The sequence below is a fragment of the Halichoerus grypus genome, chromosome 7 (assembly GCF_964656455.1).
Source record: "Halichoerus grypus chromosome 7, mHalGry1.hap1.1, whole genome shotgun sequence".
NCBI lineage: Eukaryota > Metazoa > Chordata > Mammalia > Carnivora > Phocidae > Halichoerus > Halichoerus grypus.
The window spans coordinates 61216625-61236938 of record NC_135718.1 but is presented as its reverse complement, the minus strand read 5'-3'; the positions used below and the strand labels follow the sequence as shown (position 1 = coordinate 61236938).

General features: G+C 35.1%; 1 protein-coding gene across 5 annotated transcripts in view; it reads right to left on the bottom strand.

Moving 5' to 3' along the window:
* JMJD1C (jumonji domain containing 1C) overlaps positions 1–20314 on the bottom strand; it is a 338429-nt gene that overhangs the window by 207897 nt on the left and 110218 nt on the right. For 2 of the 5 annotated variants that reach the window (XM_078077662.1, XM_036086486.2), the window contains exon 1: positions 17845–17861. The exons of 2 other annotated variants lie outside the window; for them this stretch is intronic. Coding sequence is in view for 1 of the 3 variants with exons in the window: in XM_078077663.1 (XP_077933789.1) it covers positions 17847–17894 (48 nt within the window). In the remaining 2 variants the exon portion in view is untranslated. Of the gene's footprint in view, positions 1–17844; positions 17895–20314 lie in introns of those variants that run through there. One more of the 5 variants, XM_078077663.1, reaches the window with a different exon arrangement.

The window sequence follows — 20314 nt, the reverse complement described above, 5'->3', positions numbered from 1 at the left end:
AAACAATGTTTAAAACATTATTTCTATGGAAAAACTTAAATTTAGTAAAAGATAACTGATTTAAAAACTTATTTGTGAAATATATCTACTCACATTTTACTTTTTAAAAATGAATGTGCATATTATAATACATACCATTTAATTATCCTATTTATAGAATTTGAAAGTGTAGTTTCCATTACAGGTTGGGCTCTAAGAAATTCACAATCAGGAAGGTAAAATGTCTACCAAAATACTTACACATTTTAGAGAATAATGTTTGAACACATAAAAAACTGAGCAAAAACTGATAAAGTCTGACTTTAATTTAGAAGTCTTTTTAAACAGCTTGTCTATGGCAAACACTGTTGACAGAGTCAAAAAATAACCCTAATTCATAGATTCTACTCCCTGTTTTGCCAAACATTGATATTTTTGATGTTATTTAAATTCTTAATATCTAGGATAAGTTATTTGATCTCTAGGATTCTAATTACATATATTATTTACCAACTGCTTTACAACCATTTGTTTTCATATGTATGTGGTAAAAATATATGTTGCAATTTACTCAAATATATACTGTGGCTATAAAAAATGACATTCAGTTCCTATTTTGATATATTACTATAAATATGTTCTTAAAACATCTTTGTTTCATGCAATCATTCATGCACACATGCTTACAATTCTTGAAAAGGTATTTGAGTGCCTACTATGTGTCAGCCGTAATTCTGGACACAAGAATAAAAGATTGAATAAGGTACCATTTATGATTTTAAGATTTCATAGTTTAGTATGGCTATAGACATTCAATAATGATAAATCAGTGTAATGAGTGGGATAATACAAATATGCAGAGTATTACTTTAATAGCTTAGAGGAGAAAGTAACAAATATAGCCTGGATAAACTGGGAAAATCTACATGACGTAAGTGACATTTTTTTTTTTTAAGATTGTATTTATTTATTTGACAGAGACAGAGCACAAGCAGGTGGGGTGGGAGAGGGAGAAGCAGGCCCCCCGCCAAGCAGGCAGCCCGACGTGGGGCCTGATGCCAGGACCCCGGGATCATGACCCGAGCCCAAGGCAGACGCCTAACGACTGAGCCACCCAGGTGCCCCAGTAAGTGACATTTAAGTAGGATTTGAAGAAATAAGCAGGATCTCACAGATGAAAAAAAAAGGGGGGGGAATACTACGTTTACAGGCATGAAAATCAAGCACACTCAGAATATTCTAACTTACCTAGAGCAAAGGTTGTCTGGGTTTAGGTTATAGGAAATGAAATTTGGATTAGAGAAAATGTGGAGAATGAGAAATTCATAGGAAAGAACATAAAAGCATATAAAATCTCAAAACTTACAGGCTACCAAAGGAAAAGAAACAAATGAACACAACTGAGAAGGAAAACAAAGTATAACCTGTAGAGAAGGTACTATTCCAATCAAGAAGGTAAGTTTCATATGAAGAGGCAAGTTAACATCTTCAAAGGCTACAGACAAATTTAAAAAAAACCCACTGGATTGGACAATTAAGACACTGTAAATTACTGGAATATGATAAAAATCAGTGGTGAGGATGAATTAAGAAGGATGAACATTTCCACCTCCTTCCTCTGCATTAGGAGGTTTTCTAAATATTATAGCATATTAGAAAAATATCAAGTTCTTCTTTTTCTGCCTGCGGAAAAGAACTAGGGACTTTCCTTCCACAGTATGTAACAGGGACTATACCATGTTCCTGGGCATAGCCATGTGGTCGTTCATTAATTGAGCCTAATAAGACAATGTAATAGGCAGTTAATCCATCTGGTAGCTGAGGCAACGCAAAACCATCACTGATATTCTTCTTTACAGATTTGCTATTCCAGTTAAGTAACTTTTCTTTTTTTCTTTTTATTTTTTTTAAAGATTTTATTTATTTATTTGACAGAGAGAGACACAGCGAGAGAGGGAACACAAGCAGGGGGAGTGGGAGAGGGAGAAGCAGGCTTCCCGCTGAGCAGGGAGCCTGATGTGGGACTGGATCCCAGTACTCTGGGATCATGACCCGAGCCGAAGACGGACGCTTAACGACTGAGGCACCCAGGAACCCCAACTTTTCTTTTTTAAAAAACATTTTTAAAAGATTTGAGAGAGAGAGAGCACATGTGGGGGGGGTAGAGGGAGACAATCCTCAAGCTGACTCCCCGCTGAGCATGCTGGGGCTTGATTCCAGGACCCTGAGATCACGACCTGAGCAGAAATCAAGAGTTGGTCACTCAACCGATGGAGCCACCAGGCGCCCCCAGTTAAATAACTTTTCAAAGAAGAGCTGGCCACAGGTAAAACATATTTCTTTGATATTTTACATAAAAAATCAGGTATTTGTTTCTGATTTTCACACTACTAAAAATTACATCTGGTTTCTAGCTTTTATATTTTTAATTCCTTCAATTTACCTTCTGCAATAGGTTTCTTAGAAAGTTACCACAGAAATAAAGATTTTTTTATAATATTGTAAAGTAGTAGTAAATGCCCTTTGTTTATATTATTTACGAAGAACCCAGTACTGGGCATTAGTAACAAATTAGTAAGATGAAAATATGCTTCTGATTCTTGATGTAACTGTTCAAATATGTATTTATAAAACAGTTATTATTTGAGATAGAGAAACATGCTACTTATTAATGAAGACAACTAAATACTAAAAAAAAGTGTATTTTTAGGCAGAAACAAATATATTTGAGGGAATACTGAGTTCTAAATATAATATTGGCATGTAGGTAATAGTATTACTATCTATCTGAAATACAGTAGAATGAATATGGCCAAAAGGCTCCTAATGAGTCAAGAAAGATGTTACAAATTCTATTCACTAAAGGCAAATGTACTTTACCCAAAGGTGAATCATCTCATCTTCACTTAGAATGCACTGACACTAGTATACAGATAAGGATAAATTATACTATCTAGTTTCCAAGTGCAAAGCAGATTATAAAAGCAAAACAGGGAGAGAGACTCTTAGGACATGCTTCCATTGTACTCTTAAGAACTATGAAAAGTTTCACAAAGACTTTAGAAAATCTTTTACCCTAGGACTCAAAATTGGTCCTAACATAGTATCATCATATTATAATTCAATATTCAATGGGTATTTAATTAAAAACTATATGTAAAAGGTTAAAAACCTTCTATATATACTTTCATAGCAACATATATCTTGTCTCTGCACCATCTGACACAAATGAAATAGGTCTGTATACATTTAATGTCTATCTCTCCTATGAATGACACAGGAAAAGTCTAAATTTATATCCAGAATAATCATCTAAGATGATGCAGAAATGTATCTTAGAAAACTCTCATGTAAATGGCTAATACTTATATTCTATAATATCTATTGCCAGCTTTATTCATTATTACCAAAATTTGGAAGCAACCAAAATGTCTTTCAACAGGTGAAAAAACAAGCTGTGGTGCATCCATATAATAAATACTACTCAGCAATAGAAAGAAATGAAAATGAACTCTCAGGGTGCCTGGGTGGCTTAGCTGGTTAAGCGTCTGCCTTCGGCTCAGGTCATGATCCCAGGGTCCTGGGATTGAGCCCCGCACTGGACTCCTTGCTCAGCGGGGAGCCTGTTTCTCCCTCTCCCTCTGCCTGCCGCTCCCCCTGCTTGTGCTCTCTCTGTCAAATAAATAAATAAATAAAATCTTTTAAAAAAAGAAAGAAAGAAAGAAATGGACTCTCAAGACTATCAAGCCATGAGGACATGAATGCATAAAAATACATATTGCTAAGTTAAAGAAGTTACTCTGAAAGGCTATATACTATAATCCAACCATATGAAGTTCTGCAAAAGGCAAAATTAAGGGGACAACAAAAAGATCAGTAGTTGTCAATGATTTGCTGGTGGGGAAGAGGATATATTTGGAGCACAGGGGATTTTTCTGGACAATATAACAACTGTATATGATACTTTATAGGCTGACCAATGACACTACGCATTTGTCAAAACTCACAGAATTATACAACACAAACAGTAAACCATAATGTAAATTATGAACTTTAGTTAATAGTAACACATAAGTATTGCCTCATCAGTTGTAAGAAGTTAATAATAAGGGAAAACTGGAAGGGGTTTGAGCGTGGTGAGGTAAACAGAAACTCTGTACTTTCCATCAAATTCTGCTGCGAACTTAAAACTGTTCTAAAAAAATAAAGCTTATTAATTAAAAAAAAGAAAGTGTATTCTTTTTATAAAAATGGGCTGTGATATTGCATGTAATGCATTCATTTAAAGTAATCAGGAAACAAGTTACTTGTGTGAAAATGAGATTTTAGTGTCACAAGAAGGTTTATAATCAGTTCATATATTAAAAGAAAAGAACTGAGGATGGAAAATGACTACAGAACAGGGGCTCTATGCAGGTCAATGCCCTTCATAATGCACATTTACATACATTAAGGAACTAATACAATATCCTTAAAGAATCCAAGGGATGCAAGGTATAGACAAACCATTAAGACTCAACATTATTCATAATAAAACCTAACTATAGCCACAGTACCCTTGATGGGGAAAGAGAAGTAGAATTATAAATCTATTGCCTTGTTTTTGAAGCCAAAAGTTAGTTAGCTCCAAAAGTACAACAATTTGTCTTTACATTTTAATACAGATCCAGCAATGGATTTTCTAGAGCCTAATATAGGTAGAGGGCCTAAAGCTAGGTCAAATAAGCAAAGGTGTGGTCCACATTTTGATCTTTTCTCCATAGGTTATACTCTTTATGTCTACGTAACACACACACACGTGCGCGCGCATGCACACGCACACACACAGAGCTCTCTCTTCCCAAAAACATGTGAAAGACAATTTGGCGGCCCAGGAAATTTGTATGGTTTCAGATTCAACTGAAGATCAAAGAAACTGAGATGTCAGGAAGTCCACACGATCTCCCCTAGCTAAGCACCAAGGATCTGTGGTAACAATTGTGTCTTGGCACACAGCATATATGGGTGAGACACCTAACTTTGGCTTTGCAATGGCCCTTTGTAGTCACACCTATTATCCCTGAACAAGTATAAAATCGGCAAAGCATATGATAGGAATGAAACATAATTAGGTCATTCTCCTTAGCCTAGAGTAATTCTAATTGTCTAAAATGCTTGACAAAAATGGTAGGCCCCAGTTCTCAATTAAAAAAAAAAAAAGACTTGGAATCTCAAGAGTTTTCTTTCTGAAATAGAAAAAATAAATATCTACCTCAAAATGGGTGCTTGACCTTAGTATACATGTCCTTATTCAGACAGCAGATATTGTAGTACCACAACAAAAAATTTGTTAAATTATAATATTGGATGACTTAAATGCCTAAGTACTACTGAAGTCTCAAGAACCTGGTGGCTGAAATTTTGTTCCCCAATACTTGCTATAACACTTTATGCTGGCACTGTCTTCAGACCTCAGGTTGGGAGGAAAAACCATGTATAACTGTCCAAATAAAAATTCAGGTATTGAATATTGCACTTGGCTGAAAGTACAGAAGTATTGGGGCGCCTGGGTGGCTCAGTTGGTTAAGCGACTGCCTTCAGCTCAGGTCAAGATCTCAGGGTCCTGGGATCGAGCCCCGCATCGGGCTCCCTGCTCAGCGGGGAGCCTGTTTCTCCCTCTCCCACTCCCCCTGCTTGTGTTCCCTCTCTCGCTGTGTCTCTCTCTGTCAAATAAATAAATAAAATCTTAAAAAAAAAAAAAAAGTACAGAAGTATTAAAGAAGGTCTAATTACCTTTTAATAATATATACTGGTAGTATTTAATTAAATACTAGTAGAATTCTGACACTGAATAAAAAGTTATTTCATTCTGATGGCCTTTTTCATTTTTTTTAACTTATTAGTATTTAAAAATAATGCCTAGAATCTACTTGAAAGAGTCATACTTGTGTTGGCCTTACATTTCAGGGGATCTTGCATGCCAAGATTATTCTGAAATAGGACAGATGATTTATGGAATCTCCACTTAGGTATATCCTAACCTTTACAATGGATAGAAGAGAGCCTCAGAAAGGGATATGATCAACTACTTCCATTTTTGGTACTCAAATTATTTGACTATATCAAGGATTTCTTCACTGAGAAATTCTTTTACAATCAACAGGAGTCAAAAGGGATCAAATAAAAAGAGATGAAATACTGTTTTAAAAAGAGACAAAGTTTCCCTTTATTAAGTTATTCACAGTTTTAATACCATAACTGAGCCTCCAAGTTTTCTGAATTTCTCAACCACAGTGACTTTTCACTTTTATATAATCTCTCTAGACCTTATCATCCTCCAGAACTACTCCATCTCAGAAATCTTTTTCTTTTCTTTTTTTTTTTTTAGAGAGGGAGGGAGGGAGAGGGAGAGAGAGAATCTTAAGCAGGCTCCATACCCAGCAATGAGCCCCACATGGGGCTTGATCTCACAACCTGAGATCATGACCTGAGTTGAAATCAAGAGTTGGGCGCTTAACCAACTGAGTCACCCAGGCGCCCCATCAGAAATCTTTAACAATCTATTATTTCCTTCTGTCCCTGCTTTCACATTTACCTTAAGCATTCCATTTATAATGTCTACCAACCATTCATTCATTCAGCAAATACTGATTAAGGATACCACTCAGTATCTGCAGTCCACCTCTTTTTCAACTCAACCTGAACCTTACATAGTCTCTTATCAGGTCTCTGAACTTCCTGGCTTCAAGAAACACTTCAGAAGTCTGGTTCTCAAAAACAATTTTCTATCACTTGAACTGAGCCACTGGTCTCTATCATCTTGCAATGCACTCAAGGGTCTACCAATGCATTTAGTAGTCTATATTGAAATTATTTGTATATTTTCAACTAAATTATGTCAGTTAATGGTACTGATCCAATTTAGAAAATAAGGAATGAAGAACAGAACTGGCTTGGTCTCAAGTGGTGGGGAACTGAATTCACTATTATAACTCTTTTGGAGTCATTTTTTTTTTGAGCCATGGTAACCTGGTTACCGTTATGGTTTTACCTTCCTTCAACTGTAAAGGTTAGTTCCCTCTTGCAGATAAAAGTATGAGTTTAAAAATATGAGAAAAATATATGAGGAATATCCCTTATCTCAAAAAAAAAAAAATCTGTACCTTTGAGGCTGTATATATATTCTGACTAAATATACTGACTAAATATACCTATATCCTTAAAAGAAGTAAAAAATATACAAAGGATTCTTTCTATTAGGGCGGGCCAGTAATCTAATTTGATAAAGAATGACCTCTGACTGAAGCTGAGACTAAGCACCAGAACCCAGAAACCTGAGAGAGGTTCTTTGATTGCTGGAGTCTTGGGAAGAGCATGTATAATGCTGCATACTCCTGGTCCTAATCAAAACAGCTGGCAGTATTTTAAGATAATAAAAAATAGACAATATATGGAGAAATTTAAAATACGTTTAGGATATGTATGTGAGAATTGTTAAGACACTGATAAAAGAAACTGAAGGTCCCAATACATGGACAGATACACTGTGTTCATTAATTGAAAGACTCAATATTAAAAAGTAAATTCTTCCCTAAATTGATCTATATGCAATTCCAATCAAAATCCCTGTAGAATTTTTGCAGACTCTAAAATTTACATGGGAAGGGCACAAACAATTTTGAACAACAAAAAGTTGGAGGACTCACACTGTTTGGTTTCAAGACTCACTATAAAGCTATAGTAATATAGTAAAGAGAGTGTGATATTGCCAAAAACATAGACACACAAATCAATACAAGACAATAAAATCTAGAAACAGAATCAATATAAAACTGGTAAATGATTTTTGACAAATGAAAATCCAATTCAAAGGAGATATTCTTTTCAACAAATGCTGCTGGGATAATTGTACATTCATGTGCAAAAAAATGAACTTCAATCCATATTTCATACTATATACAAAAATTAGACCCAAATAGTTACAGACTTAAACATAAAAGGTAACACTTTTTGAAGAAATTCTTCCTGACTTTGGGTTAGGCAAAAAATTCTTAGAAAGGATTTCAAAAGCACAGACCATAAAAGAAAAAATGTGATGAATTAGATGTCATCAAAATTTAAAAAAAAAATTTCTTGTGGAAGACTTTAAGAAAATGAAAGAATAAACCACAGACTATAATAAAACATTTGAAAAAAGACTAGTGTCCAGAATATACAAAAAACTTAAAAAATTCAACAAAAAGAAAACTAATCAAAAACCACGGGATAAGATTTGAACAGATACTTCACCGAAGAAGATATACAGATGTCAAATAAGCACATGAAAAGATACTCAAAATAATTAGTCGTTAGAGAAATGCCAATAAAAACCACAATGAGATACCATTACATACCTAGAGTGGCTAAAATTTCAGTCGTGTGAAATGAAAATTTACATTTACACAAAAATCTGAATATGAATGCATATAGCAGTTCTATTTTTAAAAGACAAAAGCTAGAAACAACACAAATTGGGAATGGAGGAACAAACCATGGTACGCCCATATAATGAAATACTCCTCAGCAATAAAAAGGAACAAACGAAAATATGGATAAATCTCAAATGCTTTTAGATAACTGAAAGAAACCTGACTCAAAAGGCTACATACATATTGTATAATCCTCTTCATATGACATTCAGTGAAAGTCGAAACAAGAACGATTGAGAATTATTAGTTGTCCAGGGTTAAGAAGAATGGAAGGGATTTAAAGGTTTGACTACAAAGGAGTGATAGCAAAAGGAAATTTTGTGGCCAAGTGATTGAACTGTTCTACATGTTGATTGTGGTAATAGTTACATCACTATGCATTTGTCCTCAGAACTGCTGACCAAAGAAAAGGTAAATTTTACTCTAATTAAGAAACACTGAAAATAGAAGGAGAGATAAAAAGCTTCCAGGACAAACAAAAACTAAAGGAATTTGCAAACACGAAACCAGCCCTACAAGAAATATTGAAAGGGGTCCTCTAAGCAAAGAGAGAGCCTAAAAGCAACATAGACCAGAAAGGAACACAGACAATACACAGTAAGTCACCTTACAGGCAATACAATGGCACTAAATCCATATCTTTCAATAGTTACCCTGAATGTAAATGGGCTAAACGCCCCAATCAAAAGACACAGGCTATCAGATTGGATAAAAAAACAAGACCCATCGATATGCTGTCTGCAAGAGACTCATTTTAGACCCAAAGACACCCCCAGATTGAAAGTGAGGGGGTGGAAAACCATTTACCATGCTAACGGACACCAAAAGAAAGCTGGGCAATCCTTATATCAGACAAATTAGATTTTAAACCAAAGACTATAATACGAGATGAGGAAGGACACAACATCCTACTTAAATGGTCTATCCAACAAGAAGATCTAACAATTCTATCTATGCCCCTAACGTGGGAGCAGCCAATTATATAAGCCAATTAATAACAAAAGCAAAGAAATACATCGACAACACTACAATAATAGTGGGGGACTTTAACACCCCTATGGTGAGCGCTGTGAACTGTGTGAAACTGTTGAATCACAGACCTGTATCTCTGAAACAAATAATACATTATATGTTAAAAAAAAGAAGATAGTAGGAAGGGAAAAATGAAGGTGGGGGGGGGAGACTGGAGTTGGAGACGAACCATGAGAGACTATGGACTCTGAGAAACAAACTGAGGGTTCTAGAGGGGAGGGGAGTGGGGGGATGGGTTACCCTGGTGATGGGCATTAGAGAGGGCACGTACTGCATGGAGCACTGGGTGTTATACGCAAACAATGAATCATGGAACACTACATCAAAAACTAATGATGTAATGTATGGTGATTAACATAACATAAAAAAAAAACAAGCTGTAAGGGGTGCCTGGGTGGCTCAGATGGTTAAGCGTCTGCCTTCGGCTCAGGCCATGATCCCAGGGTCCTGGGATCGAGCCCCACATCGGGCTCCTGGCTCAGCGGGGAGTCTGCTTCTCTTTCTCCCATTGCTCATGCTCTCTCTCTATATCTCTGTGTCTCAAATGAATAAATAAAATCTTAAAAAAAAAAAAAAAACAAGCTGTAAGTAGAGAATTTAACTGAAAAAGAAGGACAAATGATCATCATAAAAAACCAAGCCACTCCCTTCTCCTAAAGGCAATGATATAATAGTATTATACTCACTGGAATTATACTACAAAGTCTTATATGCCTTTAAGGGTAAAGGACAGAAGAATGAGATGGCAACTTCAAATGTAGGCTATCTCCTAATATGCTGGCAGGCCAAAAATGTCTACAGTTATACCACATTATCATGGCACAGATTGATCCCAGGATTCTTTTTCCTTGAGAGAGAAGGAAAAACCCTTCTTAGCGAGTCCTCTGACATATCCATTTCCACACTTGCCTTTTTTTACTTTTAAAAGGGAGGTAAGGGTAAGGAAAGATACATAAAAACACTGAAAAAAAATAAAAATAAAATAAAAACACTGAAAACTGAGATTAAATATACATGTACTACATACTTCCCAAATGCCATGTAACTGCTAATGAAGCAGCTTCTGTGGAAAGAGAAAGCATTAATAGAAGATCATATCCTGAAATCAAAAGGACATAATTCTTGGGCCCAGAAAGTTTACAATATGGAACCCTATCTATAAGCTTGCAATGTTTTGTTTCCAGAGAGCTCTTAGAATGTATATCCCAATTTTTGCAGTAGAAACTATTGGTGCCTTTCGTAATAGGCACAAGGGGGCACTGGAGCACAGAGTATTAAGTATGTCTTCCGCTACACCTCAGGACTTACCCTAGGATGGGGGGGGGGGGGGTTGTAGGAGAGGAGCAGCTAGTATGCATACTGTATCTCCATTTCATAAAATTTCTATTTTTAGTAGAAGATTTTACAAGACTGGATTCAAATGTATGCATTTTTTCAGCAAATTCAGGGAATGGATTTTTCCTTCTATCAAGCCTTATTAATAAGAATTGCTTTGATTTCTTAATTCTTATTAGGTCAAATGTAATTCCTGAACTTAATAAATTACCACAACAAAGTCCTTCAAATGAAAATCACTATTATTTACTGATCTCATCTTTTAATCTATGGCTCTACCACAATAGAGTGAAACCTACAATATAAGTTCATAAATAATTCTTCAACTACTTAGTATGCTAGATTAATGGCTCTCATTTTGTATACAGGCATATTTCATTTTATACACTTCACAGATATTGCCTTTTTTTTTTTTTTTTTAAACTAAGTGAAGGTTTGTGGAACCCAGAGTGGAACAAGTCTATTGATGTCATTTTTCCAACAGCATTTGCTCATTTCAGGTCTCTGTCACATTTTGGTAATTCTCGGAATATTTCTAACTTTTTCATTTTATTACATTTGTTATGGTGATCTGCGATAAGTGACCTTTGATGTTACTAGCATTAATAGTTTTGGGGTACCACAAACCACACCATGTAAGATAGAGAACATAATCAATAAATGTTGTGTAGGTTCTGTCTGCTCTACCAACCAGCCATTTTCCTATCTCTCTCCCTCTCCTCAGGTCTCCCTATTCCCTGAGACACAATAATACTGAAATTAGGCCAATGAATAAGCCTACAATGGCCTCTAAGTGTTCAAGTGAAAAAATGTCACTCACCTCTCTCACTTTAAATCAAAAGCCTGAAGTGATAAAGCTTAGCTAGAAAGGCATGCCAAAAGCCAACACAGGCCAAAAGCTAGACCTCTTGTGCCAGCTAGCCAAGTTGTGAGTGCAAAGGAAAAAATCTCTGAAGGAAATTAAAAGTGCTACTCCAGTGAACACATGAATAATATCAAGGCAAAAAATCCTTAACTGCTGATATGAAGAAAGCTGTAGTAGTCTGAATAGAAGATCAAACCAGCTACAACATTCCCTGACAGCTACAACATTTCCTGAAGCCAAAACCTAATCCAGGGGCGCCTGGGTGGCTCAGTCGGTTAAGCGACTGCCTTCGGCTCAGGTCATGATCCTGGAGTCCCGGGATCGAGTCCCACATCGGGCTCCCTGCTCAGTGGGGAGTCTGCTTTTCCCTCTGACCCTCCTCCCTCTCGTGCTGTCTCTCATTCTCTCTCTCACAAATAAATAAATAAAATCTTAAAAAAAAAAAAAAAAAAAAAAACCTAATCCAGAGCAGGGCCCTAACTCTCTTCAATTCTAATTAAGGCTGAGAGAGGTGAGGAAGCTGCAGAAGTCTGAAGCTAGCAGAGGTTGGTCCATGAGGTTTAAGGGAAAAAAGCCATCTCCATAACATAAAAGTACAAGGTGAAGGAAGCAGCAAGAACTTATCTAGAAGAATATGACAAGTTTTCTAGAAGATCTAGCTAAGATAATTAATGAAGATGACTACACTAAACAACAGATTTTCATGTAAGCAAAACAGCAAAGTGGCCATCTAAGACGTATTCTACAGCTAGAGAGAAGTCAATGCCTGGGTTCAAACCTTTCAAGACAGGCTGATTCTCTTGTTTGGGGTTAATGCAGGTAGTGACTAAATTGAAGCCAATGCTCACTTATCATTCTGAAAATCCTAGGGTCCTTAAGAATTATGATAAATCTCCTCTGCCTTTGCTCTATAAATGGAACAACAAAGCCTGGATGACAGCACATCTGTTTACAACACCATTTACTTTACTTTAAGCCCCCAGTTGAGACCTACTGCTCAGAAAAAAATTTCCTTTTAAAATATTACTACTCATTGACAATGCACCCGGTCATTCAAGAGCTCTAAAGGAGATGGACAAGATTAATGTTGTTTTCATATCTGTTAACATAACATCCATTCTGTGGCCCATGGATCAAGGAGTCATTTTGACTTTCAAGTCTTATTTAAGAAATACATTTCATAAGGCTATAGCTGCCACAGACGGTGATTCCTCTGATGAATCTGGACAAAGTAAATAGAAAACCTTCCAAAAAAGAATTCACCATTCTAGATGCCATCAAGAACATTTGTAATTTATGGGAAGAGGTCAAAACATCAACATTAACAGGAGTTCAGAAGAAGTTGATTCCCCCCCTCACGGATGACTTTGAGGGGTTCAAGAAGTAACTGCAGATGTGGTAGAAACAGGAAAAGAACTAGAAGTGGAGCCTGAAAATGGGACTGAATTGCTGCAATCTCATGATAAAACTGAATGAATGAGGAGTTGCTTCTTATGGATGAGCAAAGAAAGGTTTCTTGAGGGGGAATCTACTCCTGGTGAAGATGCTGTGAAGACTGCTGAAATGACAACAAAGGATTTAGAATATTACATAAACTCAGTTGATAAAGTAGCAGCAGGGTTTCAGAGGACGGATTCCAATTCTGAAAGAAGTTCTACTATAAAATGTTATCAAACAACATCACATGCTAGAGAAATCCTTCCTGAAAGGAAGAGTCAATAGATGTAGCAAATTCATTATCTTACTTTAAGAAACTGCCATAGTCACCCATCCTTCAGAAACCACCACCCTATTTATCAGTCAGCAGCGATCAACAATGAGGCAAGACCCTCTACTAGCAAAAAGAGTATAACTAGCTGAAAGCTCAGATGATGGTTAGCATTTTTTAGCGACAAAGGATTTTAAAATTAAGGCATGAACATTGTTTATTTTAGACATAATGCTATTACACACTTAATAGACTACAGTACAGTGTAAATGTAACTTTTATATGCACTGGAAAGCCAAAAAATTCATTTGGCTCACTTTATTGCAATATTTACTATACTGTAGTGATCTGGAATTGATTCCACAGTATCTCTGAGGTATGCCTGTATATGAAAAGCTATTTTGAAAAATCTAATTTTTTTGTAGAGACAGTAACATAATGGGATTCCCATGTGCCCATTACCCAGCTTTAACAATTTTTATCTCATGGTCAATCTTGTTTCAATTAAAAAATATATTAATTCTGCAAAAATATTATCAGTCAGTATTCAAGTTTCCCAGCATAGACCTTTTTTTCCTTTTCAGTTTGTTCAAATTAAGATCATAATAAGTTCCACTTACTGGAACTCATTGACATGAAGGTTTTACCTCTTTTCCTCCTGCAATGTCTTTGTTAAAAAAGTGAAGTCACTTGTCCCATGCAGTCTTCAATTACCTGTATTTTGCTGACTATACCCCTGAGGCATTTTTAAACATGTTCCTCTTGTCCTTGTAATTTTCTGTAATTGTGGAATTTAGAGTCTTAATCAAAATCAGAATTCATAGAGAAGACAACCTCATATGTGGTACCATGTTTCATCAAGGGGCATATGCGTATTGCCTTGTATCTGTGACAGACAATAGCAGCCAACGATGAACAATGCCTAAATGCAGTATTTCACTGAGAGCTGCAAAGAAATGACATTCTAATTTTATCATGCCTTCATTATTTAGTATCTGTAATATATCTAGTAAGTGAAAATTCTCATGAAATCTTTGGTTTCCAAGAAGTACTTTGTTTAGAAAAGGAAGAATAAACACTTGGTTTTTATGAGTTTTTGAAATGAGTTAGTATTTTAACCTCCCAGAATGGTAAACAGTGAGAATGTGTTTTTTAGGGGAGGGATCATTATAAACTGTTATATTTAAGTAAATGTAGCACGCTCCAAATTACTGCAGTTGTTTATTTCTATTATTGTCAAATTTCCCCATCTTTGGCCAGTGAGAGCCTCTTCAATTAGTTTCTGAGTCTTTTAGACAGACCTTAGTAGTCTTTAATAGCTTTCCTGCTTCTGGTATAACAAAATATCCCAGGATCATCTTGTCCATCTCTTGCCCCAGACCTGAAATCAACCATATACCCAACCCAAGGAACTTTGGTACTTTTCAATGGGAAACAGCATTCAGAAACAACAGTCTGGGTTCTAAGGAGTGCTCATTTCTCCTGAATTGGCATTTTATCTACACCTTTTACTGTGGTAAGTTAGTATAACTTTATACTGATACTTCCAAATAAAATTCTACAGATTGTTTAAAAATTGTGATCTTGTATTTCTCTTTCTTCTCCCATACTATATGTGATTCTTGTTATACAATGTCACCAACATAATTAAAATCATTTCCCTTGTTGCACAATATATATACAACAATTTGGAAATAATAATAACAACACTACGATTAATGAAAACCATTTAAGGTTTTTATATTATTCTTCTGTCCTCGGGGTATAATCCACCCGGCATGTATAATCAAATTATGGTGTTTTAAAGTCACTTAAAATAGTTCCTTCCTACAATTATACCACTTAGGCTTCTTTGTTTCATTTTGCTTTCACTTTTAGGGTTGTTTTTTAAATAACTAAAACTTGTTTTAGAGTTATGTAAAACATTTACATGGTTTCAACATCACACCTAGAAAATAAGATATATTTGCAGAACTCTAGCTATTCCTTCTATTTCAGTTCCCTATAGTGGAATAGTTTTTTTTTTATTAATTCCTAAATTAAAAAAAAATAAAATTAGAAATGTGCATATATACAAATATATTTAAACAGTAACATACTTTATGAACTTTTCTGTACCTTATTAGTTTTACTGCATAATAATATTAATTGGCTATCAAGGCATAAAAGATGCTCTTCATTTGCTTTTACACCCATATAATACTCCACTGGATAATAATAAATATTTTATGCAATCAGAATCCTAATACTTGTGTCCTTTCAGTCTTTTGCTACTACAAACAGTGCTACAATGAATGTAGCCTTGTTCATATGTCATTTTGTATTTATGCCACTCTATATTTGGGATATATCCCCAGGAGTGAGATTTACTAGATCAAAGAGTAAATGAATATTTAATTTAGCTAGATAATGTCAAATTTCCCAATATACGAGGTTGTACTACTTTGTATTCTAATAGACAAGCTGTGAGAAAGTGCCTATCTTCCACAGTCTCACCAAATGGGTAGTATGCTGCCGATTTGAAAGGAAAGGTGAAATGAGGAAGAATCTGACAGGTGAAAACTATTACCTCTGTATAGTTTTGTTCACTTTTTCCCTTTTATAGACTATTTCATTGATGTATTCTTTGTTGTGGGTGGAGAGGCAGAGGAGAGGGAGAGAGAGAATCTTAAGCAGGTTCCACCCCCAGCGTGGAGCCCAACACAGGGCTTGATGTTATGACCCTGAGGTCATGACCTGAGCCGCAATCAAGACTTGGATGCTTAACCGAATGAACCACCCAGGAGACCCACATTGATCTACTCTTATCTTTACTTCCTGCCATATTCATAGCTGAGTTTTATTTGCTCTTATTTTTCTCTCTTAAGGTAAATCCCTGGGTCACTGATTTTATTTTCCATCCTTTCTAATACAAGCATTTAAAGAAATAAATTTCTCTCTAAACCCTGAAGATGCATCTACACATTCTGATATGTGTGTCATTTCATTTTCGAAATGACATCTAATTTCCCTTGTGATTTCTTCTTTGACCCACAAATTGTGGGTATTGTCTAATATCCAAACATTTGAATGTTTTTCCTAGACATCATACTTTTATTATTCTAATTTAACTCCACTATGGTCCAAGAACATAGTCTTGTGTTATTTCCATCCTTTTAAATTTATTTAGAATTATTTCATGACCCAGCATATGGTCTCTTGATAAATATACCATGTGTACTTGAAAAGAAAGTGTATTATTGCAGCATGAAGTGTAGTGTTCCATAAATATCAATTAAATCAAGATGAACGAGAATGTTTGTCAAATCTTCAATGTGTTTGCTAGCTTTTTATGTAGTTATTCTACCAACTGCTATAGGAAGGGTATTAAAATTTTCAACTATGACTGCAAAATTACCTATATGTAATTTCTGTAATTCTGTAAAATTTTACTTCAGGTATTTTGAAGCTATGCTATCAGGTGTACACATATTTGTCACTGTTATGTCAGAATTGTGACCAAGAGGTAGTACATATATATGAAAAGATATAGGAACTTTATTAAGCCCTGTTTTAAGTCCATTTCTTAGGAAATTCAATCCAAAAGTATGAGTCATTGCTATTTACTAGTTGCAATGGATAAGGATCAATATGATACAGTTCTTATTTCCAAAGAGGCTTACAACCATATTTCAAAAAGATTGCAGTAAATATCTAGATAGCAATCCTTATAAAAATACCACAGTATAGCTCCTTAAATTTAAGAAGTTTATATAGTACATATACATACACTCCTTTCAATTCATTTTTAACATCTAAATCTTCTCAATTCACCCTATGAAGTAGATACTAAGTACATCTTATAGCTGAGAAATGTAAAATCCAGAAAGATTAAGTGATTTATCCAACATTACACAGTTAACATTTGGCAGAGCCAGAACTCAAACCTAAATCTACTTTTATAATACCACACATAGCTCCAAAAAAGAAAAGCGTACTCAACAATGTGAATTGGAGACCAAAAAGCAAAAGTTACAATTTTAATTATATAAATATGAATAATTCTAATAAGAAATGGGAGGAGATATTACCTATGAAAGTATGAACTCTAATAGTAAAAGTAATATCAATATCTTATTTCTCAGGGCCTGATATACTTTGGGAACTTAATAAATGTCAGTGGACTGAATAAATGAAGTTGATGAGTGAGTGAAACAATATGGCTAATATAGAGTTTTCTGATGTCAGATTTTAAAAGGACATATATAAATAATGGAAGGAGGGAAATGTAACTAAAGATATTTATGAATTAATATCATAAACCTTATTTACTTATAATATTTTCAGAATAGACTAAATTTTATAAGTGATACAAAGGAAAACCAAACAGGCCTACTGGTTGTATAAATGTAAGAGGACGAACCAAGAAGAAACAGGAATACTGCATGGGAAAGATGATGTAATGTTAACAGATGCAGAGAGAATAAAGAACTACTCACACCTCCTTTTTTGCATCCATCTTCTCCACCAAGGAGAATTGAGTAGAAAACTGGAAAAGGTAGAAGAAACATAGTTAAAAAGTAAATGAAGTTGAAATGAGAAAAGACGACAGTAAGAGAATACCTAGCTAACTTTGTAAACTAGTTTTTGTCTACAGAGCCTAAATAATCACAGGTCTGAATTAGACATGCAACTCTAATGTGTATAATCTGTAAAACATCATAAGAAAATAATTTCTAAAATGCACTGATTTGGGAAATGGAGAAACTTTTTTCTTAGAAAATTATGTATCAAAGACCCTTTGAGTTGAAAAGGCTCTTGACGATCCATTAACGTTGATCTATATCCAAAGTACAAAAATGATTACTTGTAAGTTGGCTTATAAGCACTAAAAAAAGAAAAAAGGTTATACCAAGAGCAAATTTTATTTCACTACAGTGATCTTAAGTTTTTTATTGATAAATTTCTTCTTTTTAGGGAGGCTAGTGTAACTAATACACTAGATTTTTAAAATTCTAATATTGTAGGGAAAGATCCTGAACATACTTTGAGGAATAAAATAAAAACTATATAAGCTCATTAATAATATAGGATAACTTGGTACTCATAGCTGGATTAAAAAAAAAACCATACACACAATTTACAGTATTAACCAAGAACTAAAGTAAAAGCGATTGAATGTCTTCAAAAGTAATCCACAGGGCTTGAACCTCATACTTCAATCAAGATACTCAGTTGACTCAACAGGATGCAAAGTTAAGAATAATAATTAACATGTTGGATGATAAAATGAAGACTCCAATAAATTTCAACAGACTAAAAAATGAGCAGAATCAACTAATATTAAATAACAGCAATAGCAGTGGTAGCTGACTTCATGAAATAAAAGAAGGTTAAGCTAAAGCCAGAATTTGGGAAAGCTGATAAACACTCCAATTTACAACACAGAAGCCCACAGTGGTCTTTTTTTTTTTTTTTTAAGATTTTATTTATTTATTTGACAGAGAGAGAGACAGCAAGAGAGGGAACACAAGCAGGGGGAGTGGGAGAGGGAGAAGCAGGCTTCCCGCCGAGGAGGGAGCCCGATGCGGGGCTTAATCCCAGGACCCTGGGATCATGACCTGAGCTGAAGGCAGACGCTTAACAACTCAAGCCACCCAGGCGCCCCCCCCCACAATGGTTCTTTATTTATTCATTTTTTTATTATGTTTTTGTTTTTTATTTTTATTTTTTTTGAGGGAGAATCTTAAGGAGGCTCCACGCCCACCCTGAGATCATGACCTGAGCCAAAATCAAGAGTCAGACGACTATCGCACTCAGCCATCTAGGCGCCCCAGAAGCCCACAATGGTTTAATATTAGTTCAGGGGAAAGCACTAATAAGAAAAATAATATTAGTATGTTTAAGCAGCAGCTAGACACACAGATCTCTCCTTGGCTCTAGCCTAGCAACTGCCTCCTCTTTCACTTTGGAGAAACGGAGGTTTGTTTCCCCTGGAAATGGTTATTGGAGGGTCTATGAATAAGGGAGCATATTAAAGCAAGTTGAAGACAGAGACTGCTACTGAAACAGGAAAATCAAGTGAAAGTTACAAAGAACCAAACCCCTCCTGCAATGCCTAGTTTTGTTTGTTTGTTTACCTCAATGGGTATAAACTTTGAGAGGGAAAAGACTGGCAGATATCTCTGGGAAACCTGACCAGTTTAACATAAAAGACACCTAAATACAGACATTAGTTATTCCCTAAAAAAGCAGTCTGATCTCCAAACAGTAAAAATACAGTCAACAAACCCTGCCCATGTTGCTCAGAGCTCCCCAGGTGTTTTTTAAGTGTTAAAGCTATTAAATCTGAGTAGTCAGAATCATCATACATTTCATGTGAGAAAAATGCCAAATTTTTCTAGACTAAATTATACACAGAGAAAAAAGTGACTGGAAGACAAGAAGACTCTGAAAGGAGAAGAAAACAACAACAACCCCCGCCAAACCCTAATATTATTATTCTCAATAAGATAAATTTAACAATCAAAATACAGAAATAGGAAGCTATCAAAAAATAACTTTGCTGGAAAACAAAAACACTTTAGGAAATTAAACTATGATGGCAGAAATGAAAAAACTCAATAGAAGATTTAGAATATAAAGTTGTAAAATTTTCCAACTACAACAAAAAGAATATGGGAGAAAAAAAATATTGTAGAAAGAGGACCAATGTGGTCCCATATCGTAAAACAAAGTTCTGATAGAGAGAGAAAAAAACACACAAAAGAGGGAACTAAAGAAATAATTCAAGAAAACTTCCGAGAACTGAAACTCAAAGTTCCCAGACTGAAAAGCAACTCCTAAAAAGCTAATAAGCATTCAGATGAAGAGATCTAGGAATGTCATTGTGAAATTTCAAAGAACAAAAAGAGAAGATCCCACCTTCTTCTTTCATATAGAAGATTAAAAAGCAAAACTGCATGACTT